General features: G+C 45.9%; 1 protein-coding gene across 8 annotated transcripts in view; it reads left to right on the forward strand.

Annotated features, from left to right (window-relative positions):
- The window catches only part of SATB1 (SATB homeobox 1), a 347,355-nt gene that overhangs the window by 310,771 nt on the left and 14,125 nt on the right, over positions 1-22,459 (forward strand). For all 8 annotated transcript variants that reach the window (XM_086942177.1, XM_086942174.1, XM_086942176.1 and 5 more), the window contains one exon: positions 17,813-18,016. In XM_086942177.1, the coding sequence (XP_086798303.1) occupies positions 17,813-18,016 (204 nt within the window). The remainder of the gene's footprint in view (positions 1-17,812; positions 18,017-22,459) is intronic.

Consider the following 22,459-nt stretch of genomic DNA (forward strand, 5'->3'; position numbering starts at 1 on the left):
TCTGCTCCGGGATAACCAAGCAGCTCACTAAAAGACTCTAGACCATCCAGAACTTGGCAGCCTGGCTCATCCCCAAGCTCCCACACAGAACTCACATCAGAACACCCCTCCGGGAGTTCCTCTGGCTCCTGATACACAAACACGCTAATTTCAAACTCTTCACAAACACACATTCAAGGCACTACAGAACTTCGGACCCACCTACCTGAACAGTCGCATCTCCTTCCACCCAGGATCTCAGCTCTGCAGGTCTCCTTCTCGCACACATCCCACGCATACACAGGACCAGAGGTCTCTTAAATTGCTCATAAAACGTGGAACAGCCTCTTACTCCAAATCAGAGCCTCCTCCACTCTTCTTGATTTCCACATGAAGCTGAAGATCCGGCTTTTCAATTAACCATTCTACCATAGGCAAGGGTAGGCTCACACACCTGCACAGTACCTGGATACCCTCACCGGCGATTGTGTGATTTAGAAATACACATAACATAACAAGGGGGGGAGGAAACCTGTGTTTAATACACTCACAAAGATGCTTTTCACCTGGAGGAGAAGTCTGCACTGTATTACAGAAGCAATGCAAAGCCAGTAGGATCACCAAGTTTAAGCACTTGGTTTCCTTACAAACTAAATTGAATGAGGACCTGGTAGAGGATCTCACAGACTCTGAACAGGCCTGTGCCCTGCAGCATGCCCATCAGTCCTCTCAAAATTCCCTGTTCATGCTACTACACTTCAGTCATGTTCATCGGACACACTTGAACTCGGCACTCTGTTGATCAAGTACCCGAGTGCACAATTTGTTTACTCCAGATGTAAAGTGGAGGGGCTGCTTTAGACAACACTGTGTGTTGTGTGAGGTACTTAAGTACTGCTAGGTCACGTTAATGAAGCATACTTGACTGGCAAGTGCGGTTTAAATATGCACAAATGGTGCTCGCTGGGGCTTATGCGACAGCACAAAGCCAGTAGATCAAATAGCAAATTCATAAACCTGACATCGGTTCTGTCAAAAAAACAAATCACTAAGAACAGGGGATTCCGATTATCCCTAGATCTTGGTAGGTGGAAAGCTGAATTAAATAGTTTGCCAGAGCGCAAATGGTTGCAAGTCCCCGCCAGATTAGTGGGGTACCTGGACCTAAGTTGGCACTGGACTGAAAGCCATTACAGTGGGCTATCAGTCCCAAACTAGACTATAAACTACCTGCCTCAAATATGCACAATCATAGATGACAACCTCCAAACACATTACATGAACCAACCTATATCTGAGAAAGTTCGCTAGGGTTAAGCTTATGTTCATGGTTGCGGGCACTTGCGCCCGAAGTCCCAACATAGGTATATCTGAATAGAGGATTGATGGTAGCTTCACAGGGTGAGAAGGTGGCAGTAGGTTTTTCTAGTTGTCTCAATTTCTGTTTTTGTTGTTTTGTTTACTTAAACAATATGTTGCCAAGTAAGATCTTTTCAATGAGAATAAATGCTATGCTGTTATCCTCAAGTGTCTTTCTTCAAAAATCCTGATATGAGAGAGATAATATTGTAATACACCATTTTAGATACCTGCCGAGTTGTATGAAAGTCTTAAGAAACAATAAGTATGAGCTCACTAAACTACCTTACAGTAATTAGAAACGTGCAACCTACACAACTGAGCCTGTGCCTAAAGACTGCACCCTACCATCCCAAAGTACTTTTAACCATCACACATTGTATTTTTTAGCTCAGAGAGGCACTATATGAAAAAAACAGTCGGTTTTTTTTTGCTTTTACATTTTTGCAGGTAAAATACTTTACTCAGAAGGAGATGAGGCCTAGCAGCTAGAGCTGTTGACTTTGGAACTGGGGAATCAGGTTTGAGTCTCAGTGATGATTCAGCATCCTGTGATTTTGGGCTCATCACTTAATCTCCCCATGTATGTAATCTAGTGGTCATGTAAAGCACTGTAATGTGCTTGGGCCAAGTTCACGCTATATACAATTAAAAAAATATATAAATAAGAAAGAAAGCCAGACCTACTGGCTTTGCCAATGGTTGTCAGCCTAATGTCTGCACTGTGCTGTTAAGTGATTACAGGTTCATTTAGAACCTTGTGTGAAGTACTAAAACATGTACAAATCACATTTACACTTTTTTGGGAAGTCGTGCCTTTTCTTTTAATAGCAGTACTTTAATAATTGGATGTGATTTTCAATCAATGTTTTCACACAAATTCAGCTTTTTTTGTTTTGTGTTTTGCGTGTATGCAACAATACCTTTATGAAACAAGTGGAAGAATGTGCACAGCAAAACACTGTCTTAAGGTTAATACTAAGCCGTAAGGACAGTGTATTCATATTAATGGGCTCTAGGTTTATTATTTATAGGTTTTATATAGCGCTAGGTAGACCCAAAGATAGAGCACTTTACATAAAAATGAAAAATAGACTAAAGTAGTTTTACATATAATGTGAGGCACTTAGATTCAAGTGCAAGCAAAAATAGACACAAAGAGACTTGTAGGGTGGTTACAGTATGCAGACAATTAGAACAGCATGAGTTAAGGGAGTAAATGACATATTAGACAGCTGAAACAATCAAGCCAATGACTATCACAAAGGATCTAGTTCTAGCGAAAGTGAGCTATTGGAACACAGTTCAGTTAGCATGTGTACAAAAGGAGGGGTCAAGAGGAGCACAATCCTAAGAACAAGTAAAATTAAGTGACTTGTTAATCGCTACAGTTTGAACAGCAAATAGTAACACGAGTCCAATTCCAAATTTCATGGAGTCTTCATGCTTGGATAGGATAACAGAACAAAAAGTTCATATTGTAATTTCATTTATTCAAAGTTCTGTCATGAAAATAATTAGAGCATCAATCAGAAACAGCCAACACGTGTTTCGTCGGTACCACCATTCAGTACCGTGACTTTCTCAAGGCTTAGCAAATGATAGTGACCGTAATGAATCGTGGCAATCTGTTTGGAATAAAATTATAGCTATGGTGTCATAGACCAAAATTGTGTACAGTAAAGATGAGCACCGGAACACTGTCTCCCAAGACTAGTCGGACATCGGTCACAGTTGTCTTGAAAGAGGACAGTCGAAAGTCACACCCCGTCTGTTGTACCCGACTACATTAGAGATGTGGATTGGTGGTCATCCACACAACAAAATATGATTGACGTCACACAATCGAAATATGGTATTGTGAACCAGAAAGTAATAAGACAAGAACCCCGACAAGGAATTAGAAGGACAACAGTCACAAATAGGGAACTGGTGTCAGTCTAAGTCTACAATTTGAAATAGACAGTCCGCAGGGTATCTACGAGCTGAAGCGAAGCCACAGAATGTCTAAAGGCTGTAAGTGAGCAAAGAGGTTCGCATGGTAACGCGACCGAGAAAAAAACGTTTTTAGCGTGTGTGTTAAATTATTTGTTGAGGAGACGGAGTTTCAGGTCCCTTTTGAAACGCAAGAGGACTAGAGATTGTACTATTGTCTTGAAATCATCTGGAGAATGACTGGTTTAATTTCCTTGAGGTGTTTTAGTGTGTAAGGCACTCTTTTGGCTGAGTTTTTGATGTGATCCTTCATTGACATGTTTTGTCTAGAGGGATGCCTAAGGACTTTACGGAGTTGGACAGAGTGAGAGAGCAATTTAGTGCTGTGTCGAGCGGTTTGTGGGTGAACATTGTTCGAACAATTTAAAGTCTGGTTACAGTTGAACATCAAGATATGGGGAGGTAAGGGAGAGCTGAAGCTTGAAGACTTTGAAGGCTGGGCCGGACGCAGTGGAGGAGTGAAGTTGTACAGTGAGTAATACGTTAGCTCAGTTTTCTCACGTTGATCGTCATTTTAAGCACTTGATATCTGGCGCCTATGTTATGTGTACCTGTATTTAGACAAGTCATTCTTTTCTTGAAGTGAGATTTATTTGATATTTTTTGCAATATTGTACAGCAAACTCAACCCAAGGTTTTGGAGCTCTTTACATGACCATCACTTACTATACATGAGGTCACTTTTTTGTCAAGACTCTGAAAATTGATTTGCCCAGAGTTATAGGCTGTTGAGCCAACACAGAGACTCAAAGCTGGTTCTCTAGTTCTAAAGTTAGCAGCTCTGCCTGAAACACACATTCTCTCCCACCCACGGTTATCCAGTGCTTAATTTGAGCTGGTGGTTTCTGGTTTTCAGCACTGGCACTTAATTGGCAACAGTGGTGCTTGAAACAGTCTGCCACAAGGTGGCACTGTACAGCTGATTTATAGATGACCACAGCAACAGTTTATTATTAATTCAATATACATTAAAAATGACTATTATCTGCCATCCAAGCCATTCTTATAGCTTTGAGGGCTTGTGATAGGCTGAATTGTCACACTTGCAGGAGTGTGATGGTTAGAAGTTGTGTTGTTACTATCATTAGCAACATGTCAAGGGCAATGTGTGGGGCAAGCTGTAGTATCCTCCTTATGAGAGCCCTGGCACTTATGTTTTTTACAAGTTAAGCACTGATGCTATTTGCAAGCTAAGGTTCATTTTTCTGCTCTTGCACTCATCCAAGCGCAAGTCTTAGAGCAGCGGCACAGGACCCGTGTGTATTAACAAGCGATTGTGTGTTTGTTTCTGTATGCTGTATTCGCGCCTGTTATTTTACCCGCTTTACTTAAATTGTTCTTCAGTTTAAATATGAATTCAAAACGTGGTACAAGTCAAAAGTATTTTTTCAGAGATGAAAAAATGGTTTTGCATCGTCTGCTGTTGTTTTCCTGATTACTGTTGCAAGACATTTGCAGATGCTGCCTGGTTTCCATAAGCACCCTGCCATATTTCTTTGGTGGCAGATGGATTTAAGACCTGTAGTTCTCGATAAATGTAGCTTTACAACACATAACTTTACAGGATTTGTGTTGTATATAGCAGGTTTGAACATATTATCCTCGAATTAATCTGCATGGCATTTTCAGCTTATCCAGGGCCACTGCCAATGTTTTAAGTAATGGCGGGGATCTTGTGAGGAGGAGCAGCCACGGGCATGATACTGAATAGACACAAAGGCTTTACAACAGAAGGTGTCAAATTAAACTTTGTCAGTTTGAGCGCCAGCAGCATCCTGGAAGTTCGACTAATTTATTTACGTGTGGTTTCTGTTTGTGTTTTGCATTGTAGCCTTTTGATATTCAGTGCAATGCTCCCTGTCATTCCCTTCCCATGTTGTGCTATAAAATGCAACCTCCAGGCTGTTCCCACACACTTCCTTCCGAGTGGATTGAGCTAACTATTGTACTCTTCCTAGGGCTGTGATGAAAGTGTTCAGATCCAAACTTGCGCTGTAGAAAAGCAGTCGTTTTAATTTTTACTAATTCCTGAATGAATTCTTACCAACCACAGTGAGATGTCTTTGCAAGACATTGACTCACCCCTTAAGAATTTCGAATAGTTTGATTTACTTGTGTTGGCTGTGCCATGTAGCACTTGCTGGCAGCATTTTGACCTCTGGTAGCACTTTAAATGGCACGTGATATTAATAAGCAGCTCATTTGTTCTCTGTAAACCCCGGAAGAAGTAAAGGCTAAATGACTAAGCCAGGATCGAACCTCTCACCCTCAGCTTACCACCAGAGGTCAGCAGTGAGCACTGAACCCACATTGGCCCTTTGTGAGTTCGTGACTGTTCTGTCGCCCTGGCCCGTCATGAATGCCTCTCTGGCACAATGACTTGTTTTTTTTTCTTTCTTGGCTTACGGGGCAATGCACCGTTTACACTGTTCCGTGAAACATTTCACTTCGTGTCATCTCACAAACCTGCACTGTCTCATTGTGACATCTAACTCTGCTTCATTCTGTTGACAGAATTCATATTCTGTGAGACTGGGCTTGAGAACGTTCATTGCTTGTGGCTGTGACACGGACCGAGTTAGGGTGGTACCTGGCTGGTGCCCTGGCACCTCTCTTTTTCTGTTCTTCACAATAGGTACATGCAAAACTGCTGGTTTCCCATTTCGATATATTGCATCTATGATGGCACAGCACACCAAAGAAGCATCTCCTGTATAGATTGTGGCTGTCGACATCCAAAGTCCGAATGGGGCAATCTCCGAAGATACTGTTTACCAGGTGGCAGTCTCTCCTTTCAGTTCCCTTTTGTGGCAGCCACATGTCGAGGAAATAAGTGCAATAGTTCTTCTGAACGAAAAGTAAATGCTAGAGACCATAAGAACCGCATTTCTCGTCATTCTCTCTCGTTATTTATAATGTTAACACTCTGTTACTACCTGTGGGCAGCATGCCAAACTCTGCCAAAAAAGCAATATGGAGAGCTGAGAAATGCACGATTGTTCCTCCTATTTTCTATCTTTTTTCCCTTGTCCATGCTTATCATGCCCTGTCCTGCGCAGTGGCGGCTGGTAAGTTTAGGAGGGACCGGGTGGACGGGACACACACGCACACTCCCAGCCATGCGTTTGCACGCAAATAGACACTCACACACACATCCATTCATAACACTCCTTACCAAATGTTCATACATATACGCACGCCCCAAACATTAATTAAAAAAAAACCACACACACTTACCTGCAGCTCTGCCTCGGAGGTCCCAGGAGGCTTGGGATTGCTGCCTTCCTTCATTGGCTGAGGGAAAGCAACAATCCCAATCTCACCACAGAGTGGGAAGGGTTCCGTGAGACTGCTTACCCCCTCCCCCACCCACACTCTGTGATGTGTCACTGATTGACACTCGACCCTGGGCACTTCACGGCTTACAACCGAAGTGCCCGGGTGCGAGGCAATCAGTGGCACCACCCGTTGCCACTGAGCTGCGGTGGTCATCAGCCCAGCAAAGTTCAGCTCAGGCAGCCAGGAGCTTTCACGTTTAGCGCAAGTCTGGCTCCTGGCTGCCTGACCTGAAAATGAACAGTGTCCGTCCGACTGACCTTTGTTCAGCCTGACAGACACTGTTCAAGAGGGACAAAAACTGTGGAGGAGTGGCCCCTCCGCCCCAATTGACCGGCCGCGGCTGGTCCTGCGCCTTTATACCCATGGCTGTTGAATACTAATGCTCACCTATTGCCATTGTAAATGACAATACCATTTATTTATGTTTAAAAAAAAAATGTAATGAGCAAAGCCAATAGCTCTACCTTTAATAATGCCGAGACCATTGCATTGTAAATGCTTGTACCCATTGCTGTTGAATACAGCTGGTGACTCCTGGACAACTTTGTTAATTGCCTTTCAACTTCCAATTTGTGATCTGTTGCCGGTGGCTTACTGAGTGCTTCTGCAAACGATTCCAGAGCACAGAGGGCAGGATTGTGTGGCACCTCTTCATCTGATCCTCATCTGACTTCCAATCACTGTCCCACATGTCTACATTCAATCCTGTGTCTTGGTTTGCAGGTGGGGGGTCCCTGTGAGACCGGTGAAATCTCCAATCAGACAGACGTTATAAACCCATAACCATACAGCCGATTCTGCGAAAAAGGACCCAATGCAAGCACCATTCTTGTATTAGATAATATACCATTCTTTTGCCGTATTTATTAAACCTCATAGATATGTCAAATATTTTAGTTTTCATATTAAGTTACAATATGCAGAAAATATAATCTTGATTATCAAATGGACATAACCAATACATTACACTTTCTAGCAAATACTCAAAAGGCATCCTGGTTGACGATCTCTCAGGCCCTTGTGGCATCCTCTGCTTCAATTGACTCGGACTCGAACCCCGTTGGTCCCTCCATAAGTTGCCTTTTGCAAGGCGAACTCCCCTGCCCTCTTATGATAGAGGGAGACTAGGCTAACATAACAGCTGGTCTCGCAAACAACCATGTCAGCCAACCCAATACAAGGGTCCCCCTGGCACCTATTGAGGCACAGCCACCATCTCCCAGTATTCCCAGGGCCCTGTAATTGAGTACCATATCCGGCTATGGGCAATCACAGCAGCTGCCTTCCAGTAGAGACTGTGGTATCCCTGCCCCAACTTGAGTTAAAGGCTTAAAAAACCGTTCCTTCTTGAATTCTCTCCTCACTTAAATTCTTCATGACAAGACGCCTGACCAGTTCATTCGGGCCCTTAGAGTACTCCGCCACGGCGACGGTAATTCCGGCAATAATTAAATCAGCCCCTAAGTCTGAGAGTTGGAAATTGTCCACTTCTGCGGTAACGGGGCACGGAAAAAAAACCATAACTCAAAGATGTAGCATAAGGTGAGCAAGTGTGGCCAGGAGGGTCTTTTTGTCACTTGTTCCTCATGAGAGAACATTGCAGTGTAGTGTGGTGAGAGAATTGATGCAAGAAGGAGATATAACATATTACTAACACGATGTCGGTATTGGGTGAAACCCTTGCTTCTTTTCACCTGGAGTGATTCTGGCCTCCAGGAAATGTTTGAAAATGAACATTCTCTGTTTTTAAGAATTATTAAGCACACAAAGATGCGGCTACCCCTCAATGGTAGCTACGATATTGTAATTATTATGTTTGTGTACATTTTTGCTTAATATACCTTTACTTGTGTCATCGTTTTAGTGCATGATACTTTCATTAGTAGCCCACCTATCTCTGGTTCCTGTAAAAGCTTTGGCTGGATAACTGTGTTGAAAACGCTGCCTGGAGAGATTTGATACAGGGCTTGAAACGTCATATATTTATAAAGCAGGGATCTGTCCTTTGCCAAAGAAATGCAGCCTGAGTGTATCTAGATTCCAAAGCTTAGCTGTAAGCCACGGGCAGAGTGCATCAGGCCTTCATGCACTTGGGTGGATATCAACACTTCCCACCCACGCGTACTTCTCGCCCTCCATCAGGCACCAGTGGCAGGCCATATGCAGCCAGTAATCCAAGGGTAGCCGTCTTTACTTTCTTCAACTGATCCGTCTTCCCCTGCATTAAAACGCATCCCATTGAATATTTATGTCGGGTCTCTTGAGCAGCGTCTCAGTAGAAGTTGTTGCTATGTACAGGGTTATGGGGAAGTGTCATAGCCACTTGCAACAGAAATAATATGGCAGCTGATCTCCAAAGCAGAGGGCGCCCAAGGAGTCCCAGGTTTCATAACACACGTTTTGGTATTCTGGTGCTGGTTAAAAAAAACCTGGTCGAAATGTTAGATGTTTACACTCACAATGCATTTGAAAAATCCAACAAATGACTGCATGGTGCAGCCCGGGACCTGTAATATACCACTTGCAGGAGCCCCATATCTCCTGACCTGTGTAACACAAGCATTTGCAACGTGTAAAAAAATAAGAGCATTTGCTGCGTGTGGACTGTGTGAGGAGAAGGAAACCTGATAAATATACTTTAACGAGGAATGGTTCCAGTCTAGATTTATTGTTGTTTGTAAGTGTTGCAGTTTCAGGGACATCTCTCCTTTCAGCAGAATTTAAAGGAACCACCACGCACATACCTGGGTGTACATCTTGATTTTTTTAATGTCAATAACTTCGGACCTGGGACGTGCTTCCCCCTCTCAAAAGGCACCCATCAGCTGTGGGGACACGAGATGTGCATCCTCAGTGCAGACCCCCCCCCCCCCCCCTCCCCCCGACACATTTCGGACTGAGTGAGAAACTCAAGTTTATTTTCCTGTGGCCAAACACTCCAACTCTTACGCTGGTAAAAAAAAAGATCTCTTCTGAGTTGTTTTTCTAATTATTCTTTTATCAGAGTTTACGCCATTAAATTAAGGCAGAGGTGAGTTGCTATTTACTGGAGCTTTTTACCCTAATCAGCAATGATTAATAAAAAAACACTCTTTAATTAACGAAGCACAGTTGCATCAATAAAAGCTCAATGTTTTGTGGCACCTCAGCAGGAAAGTGCCTGGAGTTAAGAGTTCGTGATCCTGATAACTGATATAGTCACAGGAAAAGGAAGCCAGTTTTGTATTCTTAACAGCATCAGCCTTAGGAGGAGCTGTCGAAGTCCACATATTAGAAGAATCTTTTTTCCCCTTCACTACCACAAGGAATGTGAATATTAGCTCCTCTGCCGCACGCCTACGTCACTTTAATGGGCCTGTGATGAAGTGTCACCTCCTATTCGCTGCTAATAGCTATGTTCCTGGTGTATGCCTACACTCCCATGAAAACAGTTTGGTTAGAAAAAGTATTTTGCTAACTCTATATGCATGGTATAAGAAGCTTGCACAGCCAGAGCATCACTTGTTCTGGCACTCCAGCGGCGCAAACCTCTCAACCATATCTATGAGGCCATGCAAAGCCCTCTGAGATAGAGTAGGTCAAGGCTGCGCAAGTCTCTGTGCTGCCTTACACAGCGCCAGGGAGGCATTCCATGGGTGTTAGGGTGGGTTTTACAGTCACAACAACCATTGTTTTTGACGCTGCCCAAATTGCAGCGCCAAAACCTTATGCATGCCCAGAGCAGGCGTAACTTGGAGAAAGATTTTTATTTCTCCTTGTTTTTTCCTCTTTTCATGTGTGCTGCACAATAAAGAGGAAAATACCTCTCGAGACTGTTTATGTGTAGGAAGGATGTGGTTTTGAGAATTGCGCTTGTCGTACTCTAGAGTTGAGCACCCTGGTGCAATTGGGCCCACCTCCTTGAAGCACTCCGCACTCAGGACGCTTCCTTCTTGGATTCTTGCCAGTCCTTATTAGATGTGAGCCAGACCCTCTCTCCATCACAGGCACCTGCCATCTCTCGTATAAGGAGGGGTCAGCTGAGCGCCATGCCCGAACCTTCTTTGCGTCAGTAAATGGTGAGTCGTGCCTCGATCCTCCAATCACAGAGTGATCTTATCACCTGGCATCTCTCGTATAGGGGTCTGCTGAGCTCCATGCCCGAACCTTCTTTGCATCAGTAAATGGTGAGTCGTGCCTCGATCCTCCAATCACAGAGTGATCTTATCACCTGGCATCTCTCGTATAGGGGTCTTCTGAGCTCCATGTCTGCGCCTCCATTGCTTCAGTTAATGGTGAGTCGTGACTCGATCCTCCAATCACAGAGTGATCTTATCACCTGGCATCTCTCGTATAGGGGTCTGCTGAGCTCCATGTCTGCGCCTCCATTGCTTCAGTTAATGGTGAGTCGTGACTCGACCCTCCAATCACAGAGTGATCTTATCACCTGGCATCTCTCGTATAAGGAGGGGTCAGCTGAGCTCCATGCCCGAACCTTCTTTGCGTCAGTAAATGGTGAGTCGTGCCTCGATCCTCCAATCACAGAGTGATCTTATCACCTGGCATCTCTCGTATAGGGGTCTGCTGAGCTCCATGTCTGCACCTCCATTGCTTCAGTTAATGGTGAGTCGTGCCTCGACCCTCCAATCACAGAGTGATCTTATCACCTGGCATCTCTCGTATAGGGGTCTGCTGAGCTCCATGTCTGCACCTCCATTGCTTCAGTTAATGGTGAGTCGTGACTCGACCCTCCAATCACAGAGTGATCTTATCACCTGGCATCTCTCGTATAGGGGTCTGCTGAGCTCCATGTCTGCACCTCCATTGCTTCAGTTAATGGTGAGTCGTGATTCGACCCTCCAATCACAGAGTGATCTTATCACCTGGCCTCTCTCGTATAGGGGTCTGCTGAGCTCCATGTCTGCACCTCCATTGCTTCAGTTAATGGTGAGTCGTGACTCGACCCTCCAATCACAGAGTGATCTTATCACCTGGCATCTCTCGTATAGGGGTCTTCTGAGCTCCATGTCTGCACCTCCATTGCTTCAGTTAATGGTGAGTCGTGACTCGACCCTCCAATCACAGAGTGATCTTATGTTATTTATTTGTTAAGCGCAAACAGCTGCCCCAGCAACGGAGCGTCCCGGCGCTGATCCTAACCAGTACCTGAGGGGGGGGGGGGGGGGGGGGGGGGGGGAAACAGCAGAGGGGTTAGATGACAGTGAAAAGATGGGTTTTGAGTGCTTTTCGGAAAGCAATCAGATTGGAAAGGGCGCGGATGTGCGGAGGTAGGGAGTTCCAAAGCTTAGCACCTAGGACCTTAAAGGAGCGTCCGCCCTGTCTGCAGAGCTTAGTTCGGGGGACCATCACGAGGTGTTGTCCCAAAGAGCGCAGGTTGCGCTTGGGCGTGTATGGTACCAGGAGTGGGCGCAGGAGTTCAGGGCAGTCCGACTTGAGGATTTTAAATGCCATAGTCAATGTTTTGAATTGGATCCGTGATTCGATTGGCAGCCAGTGCAAATTTCGAATGGTGAGCCTGGCAGAGCACCTGCGTGGGAGCCCTACCACTGCTCTGGCGGCCGAGTTCTGGATTCGCTGCAGTCTTGCTAGTTCAGCCTTGTTTGCCCCCAAGAGCAGGACATTAGCGTAGTCCAGCCGGGCAAGGATCATGGCTTGCATAATGAGTTGGCGGGTCTTTGCGTCAAAAAAACCGAGTATGGGGTAAAGGCTCCTCATGAGACCTACACACGTGGATGCCACTTTCTTGGTGTGGGACTGAAAGCTAAGTGAGGGGTCGAGCCAAACACCAAGGTTTTTGACGACTTCTTTTGGCACGGGGGTGGGGCCAAGCACAGAGGGCCACCAGTGATGGTTCCAGAGGGAGGGGTTTTTTCCCAGGAGGAGGACCTCCGTTTTTCCGGCGTTAAGCTGAAGGCAGTTGAGTGTCATCCATTGTGCGACTGCCGCGAGGCCATCTCTGAATTTGGTTGCTGAGGGTGAGGGACCTTCTGAGAGTGTGATGACCAGCTGTGTGTCATCAGCGTAGGATACCAGCGTGAGATCCCACTCTTTTGCTACCACTGCGAGAGGCTGAACGTATAAGTTGAAAAGGGATGGGCTGAGCGCCGATCCTTGGGGGACCCCTTGCCGGATGGGTTGGGGTTGAGAGATGTAGGGGGGGGCTGAAACTTGAAAGGACCTGTCTTCTAAGAAGGACTGGAACCATTCAAGGGCTGATTCGCCAATCCCAACGGCTTCGAGTCGTTTCAGCAGGATGTTGTGTGAGACCGTGTCAAAGGCCGCGCTGAGATCCAGCAGGATCAGCGCGGCGCTTTGACCGGCGTCTAGGATGCCTCGAAGGTGCTCGGTAGTGGTCAGCAGAGCCGACTCAGTGCTGTGACCTGGCCTGAAGCCGTTTTGGGAAGGGTCCAGGACATGGTTTTGCTGCATGTGGTGGGAGAGTATTTTGTTGACATGAGCTTCAGCCAGTTTTGACGTCCAGGGGAGCAGGGAAATGGGCCGGAAGTTTTCTGGTTTAGTGGGGTCCAGTGTGGGTTTTTTGATGATGGGCGAGACCCACGCAGATTTCCAGCAGGTGGGGACCACCGCCGAGGAGAAAGAGAGATTGAGAAGTTTGGCAAGCGAGGGGAGAAAGAAGTCAAGAGATTCCAAGAATTTGGACGGACGCATGGGGTCTGCAGGAGAGCCAGACTTGACCTGTCTGCATAATTTAGAGAGGTCGTCGATGGATACGTCGGGTATTCTTAGCAGTTTAGAAGTCTCCGCCATCGATTGGGGGGTGTAAGTGGGCGTAGCATCGTCCTGTGGAAAGGACGCGTATATCTTCCTGACCTTTTCAGTAAAAAAGGTGGCAAGGTCCTCGCATTGTTTCAGGGAAGTGATGCAGGTGCCTGGATTGGGAGTTTTTTGGAGATTTTGGACTAAGCTGAAGATGGTTTTAGTGGGGTTGGAGCTGCGTTCGATTTCCTTAGCGTAGAAGGAGGCTCGGGTAGTGCGAATCGCCTTGTGGTAGGTGCGGAGTTTAGATAGGTAGAGGGTTTTGTTAGCGTCTAAGTATTCTCTCCTCCACACGCGTTCAGCTTTTTTGCACTCTTTCCGTAACATTTTAAGTGAGTCATTGTACCAAGGGTTAGAGGGGGAACTGCGGGTTTTTGTCCATTTATGTGGAATTAAGGCATCAAGCCCTGTGACAATCCATTCGTGGAAGGCGGCATAGACTGTATTAATGTCCCTATTCCCATCGGGGAGGTGGAATTCTCCTAGGTGGTTGGTGAGGTCACTGGAGATGAGTTTGTGCCACGGTCGTTTGTGACTAGAATTGGTCTTAGCTTTTGGGGGCAGTTTTTTTGTCAGAACACTTATTTTAACGAGAAAGTGATCTGTCCAGCCCATGGGTTTAGGGGGGTCAACCGTGATGTCCGATAGATTAGAGAACACGGGATCCAATATGTGCCCCGCAGTGTGAGTGGGGGAGTGAACCAAAGGGGTTAGCTGCAGGGCCGTGATGTCGGCTAGCAGGTTTTTGATTGTGGGGTCGGAGGTGGAGTCGAAGTGGAGATTGAGATCACCCAAGATGGTGAAGTTGGGGGAGGAGACTGCCAATGTGTGCGCGAGTTCCAAGAGTTCCTCAATAAATCTGGCGGAGGGACCAGGAGGCCGGTAGATGTAGAGGCCAGAGAGAGTGAATTGCGGGCAAGTGGCAATCTTGAAGCGTGCGCATTCGCAGCCCCAGATTTCCTCCTTGGTGAAGGAGCAATTGTAGTCGGTTCGGTATACAGCGGCTATTCCGCCGCCTCTAGAGTCTCTGTTGACCAGTTTCATAGAGAAGCCGTTGGGCAGCGTGAGATTTAAAATGCTGGTTTGGTCGTTATGGAGCCAGGTTTCACATATGAATAGAATGTCTGGATTTTCTTCCATAATGAGAGTGTTGACTTCTGCATGGTGCTTTGCAAGGGATCTCACATTCAATTGCAGAACCCGGAGGGAAGGTAGCTTAGGTATCGCTGCTATAGCACTTACCAGGCTGGGTAGTGGTGTAACGAAGTTACAGGCTTCACACTGAAGTGTAGTTCGTCCGAGTAGGCCGTCGAGCTTGTTGCATCTCGCTTTGGCATTTAGAGCAAGGAGCCGGTCTCTATCATAGCTGATTCGAGGTGTGGGATTTTGTGCAGGGGGACTGGCGAGAGGCGATGTCTTGGCGATGACGGGCGCAGACGGGCTTGCCTTAGGCGCGCCTTCGGCGCGCAAACGGCGCTCCCGCTGCGCTCGTCCGCTGCGCTTCCTCCAGATGCACATTTATCCCGCGAGTAGGGGGGTGTGGCCTCAAGGGGGCGTGGTAAGGGGGTGTGGCCTCTAGGGGGCGTGGTCAGCGCGCACGCCGGCTCTGATGGCGGCCGCTTTTGAGGCGAGGAGAGAGCGCGCCAGCTAGTGATCAGCTGAGCGCCGTGAGCAGAGTAGCAGGCGAGGTGCCCTCTGCGTTTAAAAACACAGTAAGTGACACCACGCAGTGCAATTGTTTAAAATAGCTTTAGCTAATGTGCAACAAGTACCGCCAGCCCCGGCTTCCGCCTCAGGACTGGGAAAGGATGTAGCTGACAGCTGTTGGCAGCGAGGGTTAAGTAGTCAGCGGAGGGGGCGTGGCCTCTAGGGGGCGTGGTCAGCGCGCACGCCGGCTCTGATGGCGGCCGCTTTTGAGGCGAGGAGAGAGCGCGCCAGCTAGTGATCAGCTGAGCGCCGTGAGCAGAGTAGCAGGCGAGGTGCCCTCTGCGTTTAAAAACACAGTAAGTGACACCACGCAGTGCAATTGTTTAAAATAGCTTTAGCTAATGTGCAACAAGTACCGCCAGCCCCGGCTTCCGCCTCAGGACTGGGAAAGGATGTAAAGGATGTATCACCCGGCATCTCTCGTATAGGGGTCAGCTGAGCTCCATGTCTGCACCTCCATTGCTTCAGTTAATGGTGAGTCGTGACTCGACCCTCCAATCACTTGCCCAACACCTTGTACACACCTCCAAGTTCACAGAGTAACTCGCCTTCCGCGCATTGACTTCTCGATATATTGAATAAATGAATTAATACGTTTCGAAATAATGAAGTACACTGTCACTCACAATGGAGCATCCTGGCGCTAGAAATTGAATCTGAGTACTGGCTTGAAAAAAGGGAAGGATGGATCCTGGCTAGATAAAGGACTGGCAGCGGGCATCGGGGGCCAGAAAGAGCCAGGGCTTTGAGCTCTTTTTAAAAATGGCTTGTAATTCAGTAAACCCCAAAGCGCCGGGAAGCTGGTTCCAGGCCTGAGTCCTATAACCAAGAAGGAATAAATGCCTCAGGTATTAAGTCTGAAAAGAGGTGGCTTAAGAAGGTTCGCGTGGGAGGATCCCATAGTTGTTGCAGTTGTGTGATGTGTGAATCTGGCTCTCGGGTATTAGGTCCAGGATAAGGAGTTTAACAAGGATCCTTTTATCTACCCGCTACCATATACTGCTTCCATGGGCCTGCCCTGTGGTATGTACTAAAGGGACTTAGCTCGAATGCCCATATGGGTGGGTTAAGTGAGAGCTCTGCTCTTACGAAGGAAAGAATCATTCTAAAATGTGAGAGTGTAGACTGCTTTTAATCAGGATTCCGCCTGGTGAAGTTTGCCCATAGAACCTCGCGCAGGAGCGGTAGGAACAGATTAAAGAGCTGCCGCCTTTGAAAGGCTTCCCTCGCCTAACATGGCATTCCAGGATTTCTCTATCGTCAGAGCGCACACGAGGCGGCTCTATAAGCGTAGCAGCAGCATTCAAAGCAGCCTTTACACCGGATCAAAGAACAAACGCTGGGCAGGCTACCCAGAACCCATGCCCAGGAGCCAGCTCTGCAGCCTCTGTGAAGGCAGCCCTGCTTGATTATTGGGCATTCAAATATTCCAAACAAGGATGTGCAATTTGTTTGAAGGGATTTCTGTCTTGTGTTTTGTGATGAATGTTTTCTTTTAATTATATTACCAGATGATGCACCGATTAATAGTAATAATTTGCATATGCACATGGTGTGAAACGGATGTGAAGCTCGCTAGAGATGTATGTTTTAATGCCATGATATTAAATTAAATACTACAGAACATACATTGGAATGAACTCAGACAATATAGAAGGAAAATCTATTGCACAATAAAGATTGTGAAAAATGCAGGAGTGGAGTTGAGTAATCATTCTTTCCCTTACCAATGATGAATGTTAATGCGTTTATAATGATCGAAGACATCAAAGGGGTATAGGCTTCTGTTTGTAACATTCATAGTTATTTCATTTTCTCTATTTGAGCACGTTTCACTTTCTTTGCAGTTGGTTGTCATTGCAGTATTTGGGTGTGCACATTTGCGATAGTGTGGGGGTCACAAAGACAAGCAAGGTGCACGTCTATTCCTCCTTTTTGCAAGCAGAACATTTGCGCCCTTTGCTATAGCAATCTGTGTAAGGTGTACCCATGACCGAGTTACAGAAGCAATCTCCCACATTTTGGCCCCAAGTATAACTTATTTTTTGAGTTGCTGCCAAATTCTGATTGAGGCCCCAAAATATCCTAATTTTCCATTGGAATAGCAGCCATTCCTGGGTTGTAGAATCTAGTGCTATGGGTTATTCAACAGCTTTTTTAGTATCGAATGTGGTTTTCCACTTCATTTGTCATCCCTTCCACCACCTTCCTATTGGTTCTGCACTCTGCTCTCTTAACATAACAGCTTTTTATTCATCTGAAGTAGTTTCTTGGCCTTAAAAATATAAATGTATTTGTATTCAGCGCACTGGGTCTCATTGTATCAACCTTGCAAGGATGACATGCTGATTGGCCCTGAAGCAGAGCCCCTGGAGTGTATGCATCAGTTCACGGTGCCATATGCCACGACAGAAAATATGAGGTAGAAAATGGGTTACAGCTCAGAAACCAACATAGGAATACGTTTATTACGATTAAAAAGCATTACTAATTGAGAGTGCCAGCCTTGCGTTTTGTGTGTGGTAAGTTCTGCTTGTGTGGGGCGAGACGGGTGGCTTGAGAGACCCGCACTCTTTATGCTGCTCAGAGCTTTGCGAAGCACAGAATGTGATGCCTGTTCGATCCGTGCTCAATGCTGTGATGGCTTCTTTTCCAGGGGTGGCTCTGTGAACTGCTGCGTTGGAAAGAAGACCCTTCCCCGGAAAACAGGACTCTGTGGGAGAACCTCTCCATGATCCGGAGGTTCCTAAGTCTCCCTCAGTCAGAGCGAGACTCCATCTATGAGCAAGAAAGCAACGGCATTCATCACCATGGCGACAGGCCTCCCCTCATGATGCATGTTCCAGCAGAACAGATCCAGGTGAGTGCACCTCAACCAATCAAGAACAGCTCAACACTGCGCCACTGTAAAAATTGATACTTGTATAGCGCACTACTCACCCGCAAGGGTCTGTACACGTCATCTCTCTAAAGGTAGGCAGGATTCAGCCATTAATAAACATATCAATATCGACATCACCCTCCGAAAGAGCCAGGTGTTATCCTCGTAAGGTAGGTGATGACGTTTCATTGGGCCAGATGTACAAAGAGTAGGAACAGTGATTTCATCCAAAACGCTATTTGGACATCGCTATTCCTTATGTATAAAACCTTTTGTTTCATACTTTGCGAATCCTAGCGGGTCTCAAATAGACCTGCCTCGTTAATATTCATGAGGTTCGACCCGTTAGGAATCGCAGCCATCACAGGAATGGTGGCCTGCTTAGGTTAGCGACCGACCATGTCTGTGAGTGCTTTTAAATAAAGCATTTTTCTAATGCAGCCCATTTTCCTAGGAAAACGGGATGCGTTTACAAAGAAAATATGAAACTTTGCATTATTATTTTTTAAGTGTTACCAGTAGTCCATGAGACCAGTGCCTGCTCTTAAAAAAATGATTTCATTCTCAAAGTGGAAAGGGTACCCTGGGCAGGTTGTATGATGTTACAACGCGATCAAAATGATTGCGGAACATCACAACGTATCTTTTACAACGCAAGTCGTTACCACGACTTGCGCTGTAGGGTGCTGGACTTAGGAATAGTAAGATTTACTATTCCAACTCCAGCCTACGTACAGTAGGGAAGGTGTTGGAATAGTAAATCTACTATTCCTTAGTCTAGAGCGCTCTCCAGTGCAAGTCGTGGTAACGACTTGCGTTGTAAAAGACGCATCGTAATGGCACCGCGGTGTTTTGACCGCGTTGTGAAGGATGTTCCCCCCCCCCCCTGGGCATCCCTTCCCATTTGCAAATGAGTTACCACTTCCTTCATGGAGTGGGTAAAATATGAATGTTTTGCAACCGTGATTTGATTGCAAAACATTCATACATTCCATTGAGTTTCGGTATTTTGAAGGGACTCCCTAAACACGCCCCTTCCAAATGCCAAATCGCAAACACAAATTGCGACTCAGTAAGGTATCAGTGACTCGAAGTTTGTGTTTTGTATATATCTAAAAGCTTTTTTGAGGTCGCAAACGGCCGAAAGGGACGCTTCCAATAGCAAAAATGACTCTCGCATGTGGCCCTTAGTGTTAGAAATTCATTGAGAAGTTGGCTTTAACGGCACATCCAGGATGTTGGCGGGTGTCTTCTGTCAGTTCCCTGCCTCATGTTTCCGATGGCAGAGCAGCACCCGACATCAGAGCTGGCCTTGTCTGCGCCGTCTGAAACGCAGCCCTTCTGAAGCCAGAAAACAGAGAGGTTGGTGGACAGAGTAACTCACAATTTCCGAGGTTACCCATTGCTGTCCACCTCTAGATGAGCCCCTTAATCTGTTGTGTGTGCATAACTATATGACTGTTCGCATTGTTGTCCCCCTAGTAACACCTACCCGTATTAACCTCAAAGCAAGTACCCAAAAATACAGAATAGGATAATATTTCTTACAAACAAGTATTTAACTACTTTTCAGGTTAGCTAAAGTTACATGAAGCACGATTCTCTCTCTCACACATACCTTTACTTATGAGTAAGCAGGTGAGTAGTGCCAGGTTTGTTGCAACACAACATAACCGCATGGCAGGACCTCAAACACCTCACTCAACTCTTCCCACTCGCATCATACTACTGCCACCCATATATACATGCAATTCCGCCTGTAATCACTCTGAACAGTTAACAGTGCCACACTAGGGGCAGATGCACACTGTATAAGAGACAAATAAGATAACTCCAGTAACTTCTGCTTGCATCATGAATTATACCGAGAATATAGACAGAGTGTTTGGTTAAAAAAAAATTAAGAGAAAACATACTGTTATGTCCACTCTCTTCCATCCAACCTGTTATACCATATGGTTAGGTTTCAAATGCATGCCATAGAGCTAAAAACAAGACCCATGCAAATAATAATAAATAAACAACAGATTGTATTTTATTTAGCACCTCTTACCACACTTCTGCCGTTTTAAGTAATGTAATTAACCACTGTTACTAATGCCAAGTTTCGGATACTCCGCATACAGACTTTGGTAGGCTAGAATGCTGAGTTTGACATGCCGAGATTTAAACTTGTGACGAGTAGATTACTGATTATGGCAGCAGTTGGCACACCACTCCCTGATGCGTATAACTGGCATGCGCCTGCCCATCTCTGAAATGATACTCCTGCTCCACACTTGATATCTACAGGGGTAATGTTTAAAATATTTCATTGGTTTGTTTTTATTCCTTGCTCCTGCTCCACACCCAACCACACTTCATGGTTTTGTATGGAAACCAACTCAATCCCTCTTTGTTTCTGGAGGCTCCTAAGACTTGTGACCTCATTATGTCCACCGTTATGCGGTCAGCAAAGATTTCACAGAGGTGCAGATGGACCCTTTCCAGGTTTCTTTTTCCAGAGGGCCTTACCATTCCGAAAGCAATCAGAGGAATTGAAATGCTTGCTTCTCCATAGGAAAGCCCTTGTGTGCCTCTGGCATAGGGCACCAGTGAACCTTCAGCTTCTTCAGGACTTTCTGAGCCGCAAGAGACGAGTCAAAGGATTTCTGGCAGTACCACAACACTCATTCATCCAGAGCCACTGAGACCCATTTCTTGTCTTTGGTGCGGTTATGTTAAATGTAAGTTGTTAGGCACCAGTGTTTCAAGGCGCTGGAAAGAAGACCAAACCCAGCAGCTGTCTGGATCATGTGACTAGTTGAACAAGTAGTTATTCAGCCCAGATGAAAGAATGGAGTTCTATATATTACCAGCAGTAATGGACAAGGATCTTTCATCAGAAGTGACTGGTCCATTAGAAGAGATACTTGGGCTGCCAACCTCTCTGGAGCCAAGTTAGTTAAGGTAGATGTCCAGATTGTGCATAAAAGATGGAAGGAGAGACCATGATAGAGGATCAGTTGAGTTCTTCCAGACCACAGGATCTAATGAGGACATACATAGGCATCTCATCTTAGCACAGCGGCAGGCTCCTGAAGTTAGCGCACCAAAAATAAGCATTCAGCCAAGGCAAGGGTTTTGTACGTGGTACAAGACAGACAAAAGAATAATTGGTTGTTGTTGGCATGCATGTAAAATCTGCTTCCAATAAAGAGGAGGAACCTTTAATACCGGTCAGGAAGGTTCGTAACTTGGGGGTGATGTTTGATGACGACCTCCAGATGGAATCTCAGGCAAGAAAGACTGCCAGTGTTTGTTTTGCTTTATTTCGTTTGTTACTGAAAATACTCCCTCTACTTCCTAAAGAGTCTCGTTCTCTGGTGGTAAGTAGCATTGTGGGAAGCAGGCTGGATTATTGCAACTCCCTCTACTTGGGGACCCCTGCGTATATTCTTCAGGGACTGCAAAGAATCCAGTCTGCAGCAGCTAAACTGGCTCTTGGCAGGTTACTGAGCTCCTCCTCTGCCCTGGCTTTGAGAGAGCTACACTGGCTGCCAATCAGGGAGAGAGTCCATTTTAAGACTCTCTGCTTGGTCTTTAGAGCGGTGCATGAACTAGGTCCTATTCCTCTTCAGAAAAAGTTCACACGGTATCACCCGTCAAGACAGCTTCGCTCCTCTAGGGCATGCCTGCTGACCATTCCCCGGTTTAAACGTTCAAGGTTAGGAGGTAGGACATACAGCGTGGCTGGCGCACAGCTATGGAATGAACTCCCTCTGAGCCTTAGACAAGCCAACTCCCTGCTAGAGTGCCCTAGAAACTTGAAAACCTGGCTCTTCCCTAAGGCGTAAGCCCAGCTCCTCCATCCTGTTCTGCTGCGACCTTGTTCTATTATTGTCTAAGTCTGTAGTCTGAAGCGCCAGGATACCCGTAGGGTGATAGTATGCGCTATATAAGATCCTAATCAAAATCAAAAAATCCAAATCAAATCAAATCATAAGAATGGATGTGAGCCAGTGGATGCATATAGATGCTAAATACACAGGAGGAAAGTCAGCAAGGAAGAACAGCAGACCATAAGGGGTCACATTTTCGATAAGGAAAGGAGTCGTCTCAAAGACATTACAAATCTCAGTGGTCCACCTAGCCTGACTTAGGGACCTATTAACAAAACAAAAGAGAAAATACTGGTTTAGATTCAGGTTTTTTCTCGACTGAACATTAGTTTGATTTTTTGAATTCTCCAGCATTCTCCGTAGTGTGCCTGCAAAGCTGTGCCGGGTGCAGGTTTCCAGGCATAGAATGGGGATTTCCAGTTGGATCCTTTTCCTGCTGTTCATGGTTCAACATAACATACAAATCCCCACAGCGGGAAGTCAGCCTCCTATATGCATTGTTTTCTCTCCACAGGGGAGAAATTGCTTCCTTGCTGATCCG

Source organism: Lissotriton vulgaris, chromosome 10 (assembly GCF_964263255.1).
Source record: "Lissotriton vulgaris chromosome 10, aLisVul1.2, whole genome shotgun sequence".
Lineage (NCBI taxonomy): Eukaryota > Metazoa > Chordata > Amphibia > Caudata > Salamandridae > Lissotriton > Lissotriton vulgaris.